Source organism: Perognathus longimembris, chromosome 11 (assembly GCF_023159225.1).
Source record: "Perognathus longimembris pacificus isolate PPM17 chromosome 11, ASM2315922v1, whole genome shotgun sequence".
NCBI classification, from domain to species: domain Eukaryota; kingdom Metazoa; phylum Chordata; class Mammalia; order Rodentia; family Heteromyidae; genus Perognathus; species Perognathus longimembris.
Window position 1 is genome coordinate 28,339,977 of NC_063171.1, and position 8,881 is coordinate 28,348,857.

Below are 8,881 nucleotides of genomic sequence, written 5' to 3' on the forward strand. Positions count from 1 at the left end.
ATAATTTAGCCAACTCTTCCTACAATTTTTTTTTTTTTGGCAATACTGTCTCCAGCTTATCACAGAAAAAAGCCAGAATGGTAGAGCTCTAGCCTTTAGCAAAAGATCCTTAGGGACAGTGCCCAGGCCCTGAGTTCAAGGCCCAGGATTGGCAAAAAATAAAATAAGAGCTAGAGAAAAATTGGATTTTATGTTCAGAGGTGAAAAATTAAAAGCGTTGTTTAGTCAATCTCTTCTGGCAAAAGGATTAGGAAAAGAAATTCCATTATCCTTTGTTATTCCAGAGAAATAATTATTTAACAAGCAAAATAGAGAATCACTATATTACAAACATATATATATTCCTGCAGAATACCTACTGGGAGTGAATTTACCTCTTAAATCAAGTATAACTACTAATCATTAAACAGAAACTGTTCAAGAGTTTACAGTGAATCCTGTGAGCAAATCTTCCCCCCCCCCCTTATTCTAGGTTTAATTTTTGGTTCAGTTGAAAATCATAGACATGCGTTTACTATGACCTCGCATTTTCAAGTTCAGAAATACCTTTTTAACCCTGACTTTGCCATATGCTAAGAGTTTCTTTCAAGGGTCGTCTTGGATTTACTTAGTTTTGTCTGTCTGCTGTCATATTCTCACTTCCTGAAGTAGAGCTGAGGAACCATGTTTCATTGCTCTCCTTGTGTGGAATTTAAATCTTCTATTTTAAGTTTTATGTTTAAAATATTAATTTCCCATTTTTCTGTAATGTTTTTATTTCTATAGAAATTCTCTAGACTAGTTTAGGAAAACTAGATTCAGGAGCCATCATCTCTTCTCCCCAGCCTACACGTTCTTTTCACATAGTCACAAGTACAGTTTGTCTACCTTCTGAACCTTATCTAAAGATTTTGTACTGGAGGCTGAGATAGAAAATAAAAATGGGGGCTGGGGATATGGCCTAGTGGCAAGAGAGCTTGCCTCATATACATGAGGCCCTGGGTTCGATTCCCCAGCACCACATATACAGAAAACTGCCAGAAGTGGCGCTGTGGCTCAAGTGGCAGAGTGCTAGCCTTGAGCAAAAGGAAGCCAGGGACAGTGCTCAGGCCCTGAGTCCAAGGCCCAGGACTGGCCAAAAAAAAAAAAGGAAATAAAAATGCTTTTAAGAATATATTTTTAATTTTTTTAATGTTTACTGTTTGTGAAAAAGTCTCTAAATTACCTTTGGGGACCACTGACAATATCTATTGTAATGAACATTGCTCCATAACTTTACAAAGATCACTTAGAGTAGCCAGTAGTTCACATGTATTATTTTGTAATGCTTTTCTTCCTGTTTACTCACTGTACCTTATTCACCCCTCATTGTGCTGCTAAGAGACAAGTGAGAGATTAAATACTTTAGGTTACAGTGCAGTGTGGGCCCAGATAATCAATTGAAATTTTAGCTCCTATTTCCATATGTTCTTGAGTTTGTCTACTATTTTTCTTTTTTTGCCAGTCTTGGGGCTTGGACTCAGGGCCTGAGCACTGTCCCTGGCTTCTTTTTGCTCAAGGCTAGCACTCTACCTCTTGAGCCACAGCGCCACTTCTGGCTTTTTCTGGTTATGTGGTGCTGAGGAATCGAACCCAGGGCTTCATGCATGCTAGGCAAGCACTCTACTGCTAAGCCACATTTCCAGTCCGAGTCTACTATTTTTTATTATTAGTAATTTTAATAGGAACTGTTGAATAAATTTCATAGATTTCATGTTCTTCTCTGGATTACTTTGTTACTATCATAAAGACATAGAAGTGTCAGAAGTAATCCTATTTTAATCAGTTATCTGTGAAAATGCTTATGAAAACTAGACTTTAATTCATCAAAGAAATGAGGTCAAGCCAGGCACTGGTGGCTCACACATGTAATCCTAGGTACTCAGGAGGCTAGATCTGAGGATTGAAGTTCAAAGACAGCTCTGAGAGCAGGAAAGCTTATGAGACTCATCTCCAATTAACTACCAGCCCCTCCCCCCCCCAAAAAAAAACAACAACTGGAAGTAGAGCTATGGCTCAAGTGGTAGAGCATTCGCCTTGAACAGAAAAGCTCAGGGACAGTGTCCAGGCCCTAAGTTTAAGCTTTAGGACTGATACAAAGAATAAATAAACAAATGAATAAAATAAATGAGATAAACTTAGAATTTATGTTTTAGAATTAAACAATCGTACATAGATAATGTGAGTACAATGTCAAGCAGTGAGCTAAGGAACTGATTTACAGTTTCTTTCCTTAACTGAGACAGACACAAAGAATACTCTTAATCAAGTTATTTATAAGAGAGGTTATTCATGAAGAATCTAAAATGTATTCCTAACCAGTACTAGGGCATGCTGAGGCAGAAGGATTGTGAGTTTGAGTCCTGCCAGGGCTACCTAGAGAGTTGCAGGCCAGTTTTGGCCCCTGTATCAAAACAACAAAGTAATAATATACTAAAAATATTCCTTGAAATGGCAATTAAGACACCACAGGAAAAATAAGAAGAAAAACAGTATTCTTATATACTCTGAACATGAGTGCTATAAAACATGCTGCTGTATGTACAGTAGCCTCCCCAGCCACAGTTTTGTATTCCCTAATCTCAGATACCCACAGTAACATTAGTTTAAAAATGTTGTTTGTCCTGACTCAAGAGGGAAGCTAGTATTATTACAGAATATTGTTATAGTTGTTCTATTTTATTATTAGTTATTACTTTCTTTATTACTTACAAATGAAACATTATTATAGATATGCATATACAGGAATGAACAGTTATATAGATTTGGAATTGTCTGGTCTCAGGCACATTCGGGAGGTTATAATAACCCTTGCATAAGGTAGGACTGTGAAGTGTTGAACCCTGAGTTTGCTGTCTGTGTGTTCATCATGTTATGACACCTAAACAGAGTTTGTTAAAGTAACACACACATTTTGTAATCTCACAGTAAAAATAATATAAGAAACAGTCCAGAGGCCAAACCTTTGAAAAGGCTTAGCCATTAATGCTTTGTTAGAGTTTTTGTGTAGTGCAGCCTTGCATGACAAAATCCAGTGAAGTAAAAGGTTTCAAATTCAGGGGACCTCCTAATTATTTATAAAAGATTGCAAGTTCATAGGCAAAACAAATTGGAAATCATTCAAGGAATGTATCTGTTGCATGCTGAGCTTTTAGTATATCGTAAATGGGAGAACAGATAGTGTGGCTTTGCTATCATGTGGAACAATACCTTTCATATGCTCTTTTTGTGTATTGTAGATAAAAGCCATCATGGCTTTGGTTGCTGTTATCCTTTTGTTAGTGATCATCAGTAAGTATTTATTGACTTACTACTTCTTGGGTTATTTTGCAGTTCATTATAATTCCTTTTAACTTCAGTTGACATGAGTATATCTAAAACAAGGTTGGATAATGACTTCTGACTGAAGAGTCCTTAATCTACAGTGTATGGGTTTCTGAAAATGTTCTTACAATGTTTGTGAGATTTTATATGAATATGTATTTATATCTTTGTCAGATTCATACAGAGAACTCATTTCCTCATTTTTGCCCACAATCCAAACAAAGGGCAAATCTGGTTCCTATGATAGCAGAATGTTCATTTTTTGTTTACTATTAACCTACAGGTAACTTTTGTTTGGTACCTGATAATACTGATTTGAAAGGACATATCTAGTTAAATTCCTTAGATAGCTTTTTTTTTTTTTTGCCTGTTTCGGATTTGAGCTTGTTTGAGACATTAAAGCATAATTTATCCTTAATGTTCTTTCTTTTTTTTTTTTTTTTATATCTGTGCTCTTGCTGTGGCTGGAACTCAGGGCCTTGTTTTCTTGCTTGGCTTTTTTTTTTTTTTTTGGCCAGTCCTGGGCCTTGGACTCAGGGCCTGAGCACTGTCCCTGGCTTCTTCCCGCTCAAGGCTAGCACTCTGCCACTTGAGCCACAGCGCCGCTTCTGGCCGTTTTCTGTATATGTGGTGCTGGGGAATCAAACCTAGGGCCTCGTGTATCCGAGGCAGGCACTCTTGCCACTAGGCTATATCCCCAGCCCCTTGCTTGGCTTTTTTATTCAAGATTTGTATGCTACCACTTGAGCCATATCTCTACTTCTAGATTTTTGCTGATTATTTGGAGATAAGAGTCTTTCAGATTTGTCTGTCCAGGCTGGCTCTAAACCTCAATTCTCAGATCTCAGCCTCCTGATTAGCTTAGTGTTTTTTCTTTTTTTTCTTTTTTTCTTTTTTTTTTTGCCAGTTCTGGGCCTTGGACTCACGGCCTGAGCACTGTCCGCGGCTTCCCTTTGCTCAAGGCTAGCACTCTGCCACTTGAGCCACAGCGCCACTTCTAGCCATTTTCTATATATATATGGTGCTGGGGAATCGAACCCAGGGCTTCATGTATACGAGGCAAGCACTCTTGCCACTAGGCCATATCCCCAGCCCCAGCTTAGTGTTTTTTAAGGGAAAATAATTTTTAGTATTTACTTTTTAGTCTTTTTTTTTTTTTCTTGCCAGTCCTGGGCCTTGGATTCAGGGCCTGAGCACTGTCCTTGGCTTCTTTTTGCTCAAGGCTAACACTCTGCCACTTGAGCCACAGCGCCACTTCTGGCCATTTTCTATATATGTGGTGCTGGGGAATTGAACCCAGGGCTTCATGTATATGAGGCAAGCACTCTTGCCACTAGGCCATATTTCCAGCCCAGTATTTACTTTTTAATATTTCCTTGTCTAAGTATTTAGGAAGCTATTCTTTTTTTGTTTGCTTTTTGATGATACTGAACTCAGGGTTTCCTATTGCTAGGCTAGAATTCTATTACTTGAACCATACTTCCAGCCTGCATTTTTGCTGGTTATTTTGGAAATGGAGTCAGTCAAACTTAACTTGACTCATTTCAAACTGCATTCTTGGATCTCTACAGTTTTTACAGTTTAAAATGGACCCCAATCATAATCCTGAAGGAGTGTACTAAGTGTCTGAAAGCAGGAAGTGCTTAACAGAATAGATGTGTTGGGTAACTATAACTCAGGCCATGAGGTCTAGTGCTGCTTTTTATGAATCAACAATATATATTAAATAAGCTGCCTTTATTTTGAAACACACATAAAACAAAGCTAGTTGACAAAAATATATTTGTCAGAGGCTCATTGGAATGTAATCCTGTATTTTCCCTAAGAAAAATGGTTCAGGCCAGGCGCCAGTGGCTCACACCTGTAATCCTAGCTAATCAGGAGGCTGAGATCTGAGGATCACGGTCCAAAGCCAGCCCAGGTAGGAAAGTCTATGAGACTCTTACCTGTAGTTAACCACCAAAACTGGAAATAGATCTGTGGCTCACGTGGTAGAATGCTAGACATTAGAGGCAAAAAGAAAAGGCTCAGGATCAGTGCCCAGTGCCCCAGAACTAGCCTGGTTCAAAAAAGAAAAGAAAAAGTTCAGAACTCATTCAGTGGGTTTTTGTGGGGGGGTTTTATTGGGGGGGGTGACTTTATAGGCATAACTATCTCCCATAATAAGAACCAACCATATGTACTGGGCAATGTTGAAAATTTGAAATAGTATAGAGAAAAAAATAAATTCAACTATAATCTGAGCACACAGATATAGTTTCTATTAATAAAACCATGGTATATGTCTCCAGTCTTTCCTATTAGTATATCAGCATGGTTTACACAAAGATCATGTTTTCTAACTAAATATATTGTACATATTTTCCCAGGCCATCAAATATTTTTGATCAGGTACATGCTACTATTATGTCATACGTTGAGATGCCAGTGTTAGAAATTAGGTTTAATGACATTTTTCTGTATTTAATTACTCAGTTAACAGTTTAGTCCTTGGCCCTTTTTAAAAGTGGACACACATACATTTAATAATATTGCATCTAACACAGCAGATAAATCAGATTTTGATAAATATTTTTTAACTTTTTTTCTCTTACAGTTCTTATAGTTGTGAAATACCGTACTTGATTTGATGACAGAGATCCTCATTAAACAAGATCTGGGACAATAATAGTAATAAAAGATTGCTGCATAATTTAAATGAAATCTATGTATATAACTTTCAAAACTTCTTTTTCAAGAAACTAAGAGGCAAGTATCCCTTCAAATTGGAGCATTGAGAATGTCCAATTATCTTCTTCCCTTCTAACAAAATGTGCTTTGAATAATTATGCTTAAGGCCAAGATAACAATTTTGCTGTATTCCAAGGATCTAATTTGAAGCTAGATACTTGCCAGTTCATTATTTGTGTATATAGTTAAATATTGGTGACAGTATTTCATACACCTGTGTTAGTGATATAAGGACTTGAATTATTGCATCAAGGTGGGGCCAGATTGTAATCAGGAAGCCTATTATTGAGTACCAAATTATTATGCTAAAAGTGATGCATAACCATTCCATCAACAGTTGCAAGAATATCATTCTTTTCCTGTTGGAATTGCTTTGCAAGCACTTTCCACATGTGTATAGTTGTAACAAAAGTTAAATGTTGTAAATGTTTCTCTCTTCAGCTATAACTAAAAACATTCCAGTAAACCTATTTTTAACTGTACATGGGAATATGTTAGTAATTCTTTTGATATTTAGATTATGGAAATGGGAAATTTAAACAGTATGAAAATAGTATGGTATCCTAAAACTGGAGATAATAAAATTATTGGAGTGTTTGAAAATGACCACTATGTAGCTACCAGTCATGGTTCCAGTCTGTTGTCAGTTAAACTCCAATAAGGAGAGAACAATCCTAATGTAAGTGAAATTCACAGGTAACTTTTTCCGTAGTTTCATTTTTGTTGATAGTGTTTAACCTTTTACCTGAAGTACTCAAGTGTAATCATCTGCTCCACCGTTTTCTCTCTTTGCACAGTAATAAGTAGCAAACCGTTGGAAGCATAGTAGTCTGCAGGGGATGAGTGACAAATGCTAGGGGCTGCCAGACCACAGCTTGTTTCCGTAACAATAAAATGTGCCAACCTCTTTGTATTGTTGAAGCAAGTTAAAATGAAGGTGCTTTATGATAATATTCAAGATTCTACAGAATTTTGTGCCCATGGTCAGCTTAAGTTAGAAATAGGGTTAATGGAAAATAATAATTCTATATAACATTTATTCAATCATTGTAATTCAAATATATAAAATGAATTTGTTTGTTTCATTCTGTAGTAATTAGTGCAAAGAGGCAGAATGTTCCGTTTAGAAAGGGAAGACATTTAAAGGGAGAAAGCAGTTTCAATGATGTTTAAGACAATTCAAAGAGAAAAATCTAAATATAATAACCAAAGTTTCTGGCTTCCTTAAAAGCATTTGAAAATAGATAAACATCTTGCAAATTCTGTAATGCTGCCACTGGCCTCTCCTAGTTAAATGTCACTCAATGGGAACAGCATCAGAATTGCCATAACTCCTTTGCCAAAAAAGCTATTGGAGAAAAGGGGCATTTTTAGAACTTCGGTAGTTAATAATTTAGGGATAGAAATGTTTTTAATGGGCAGAATCAGTCCTAACACATTATGTATGTCCTTTATTTGGGTGAGAACTAGACTTGTAAGTGGTTTTTCTATTAGTTGGTGTCGAAATCTGGTTTCTCTACAGTATCTGCTAGTAAAGATAAAGATTATTTCTTTACGTAATTTCGAGTTCTTTTAATAAAGTGTGCCACTTTTAAAGAAACAGTTATAAAATAAAATTATAAAATATTTTTTAAATCTTAATTATAGAAATAAAGAAAATATTTATATGAAAACACTGTATATATGTAGTTGTCTTTGTATTAAATTTGCTACTGCTGAGGATACCGGTGGTAGACCTGGTTGGCTCCTTGGCCTAGCTCTTTTTCTGTCTTGATCCTGGTGACTCCTTAGACCCTTAAAATGGCTGGCATGTTTGTGACATTCCTGTGGTAATGTTGAGTGACGTGAGCTTTCTTAAGGTCAAAAACAAGGGAAATAGTTGTTCAGATTGACGCCAGACCTACCTTCATTCCCTCCCTTAATCGTTCTTTCTCTCATTCAGCTCAGATCATCCTGCACTTGAAAAACTGAAGCTATACCATCATCAAAACTATCATTCACTAACAACAATGAAGATGAACAGAAATTTTCAAGTAGCTTTGCAAATATTAGTTGGTACTGAGTGAAATTAAGTCACTGTTTTTATGCCTGAAACATAACCTTGTGATTTATGTTTAATTACAGTAGCCTGTTGCCTGGCAGCCATTTTGGAATTATAATTCTGATTAATTAGTTCCTCCTAATCATAACTTAATAATACCTGTAGTCTTTTGGCTCTTCTGTTCTAACAAAGCACACTAGAAATTTCCCTAAGGTTTTGTAAACTTGGAGACTTTTTTTAATCTTTTGGGGGACTTGTTGATTAAAGAAAAGTTCAACATAGAAGATGGACCAATGTCTAAAATGGAGGGAGAGAAATTAATACACATTATATATATATATATATATAGAAATGCCTTCTGTGAACTCTCCTGTAGATTGCCTGTCGTTATAGTCCTTTCTGTATATTTCTGTATTCTGCATTTGAAAATTATAACATTGGCATCATTAAAGCAAAAAGTGTTACTTTTCAATTGTGTGTAGCATGCGGGTGCTCTATAAATGCTTATCCATGTACAGGCTCAGGGCAAGCACAAGAGGAATTACACATGCTTGATGCCCTGCCCGTGCCACTGCCCAGTCCTCTCTATTCTGTAGATACTTAGTGATTAGAAAATAGGCAAAAAATTGTTATTCCATGTTCAGATGTCCTTATCTGTATTGAGTCACCATGTTACTGTGTCAAGAGCTGGTCTGCTCATTTAATTGTATTTTCACATAGAAATGTGATTAGAGTCCATTTTTATTTTTCTATGACAGGATGAGTGGC

General features: G+C 36.4%; 1 protein-coding gene across 2 annotated transcripts in view; it reads left to right on the plus strand.

The window, feature by feature from the left end:
* The window catches only part of Vamp4 (vesicle associated membrane protein 4), a 28,267-nt gene extending 19,682 nt beyond the window's left edge, over positions 1-8,585 (plus strand). The window contains exons 7-8 of one of the 2 annotated variants that reach the window (XM_048358327.1): positions 3,258-3,309; positions 5,939-8,585. In XM_048358327.1, the coding sequence (XP_048214284.1) occupies positions 3,258-3,309; positions 5,939-5,967 (81 nt within the window). In that variant the 3' untranslated portion in view covers positions 5,968-8,585. The remainder of the gene's footprint in view (positions 1-3,257; positions 3,310-5,938) is intronic. The other variant, XM_048358328.1, reaches the window with a different exon arrangement.
* The last annotated feature ends 296 nt before the right edge of the window (positions 8,586-8,881 follow it).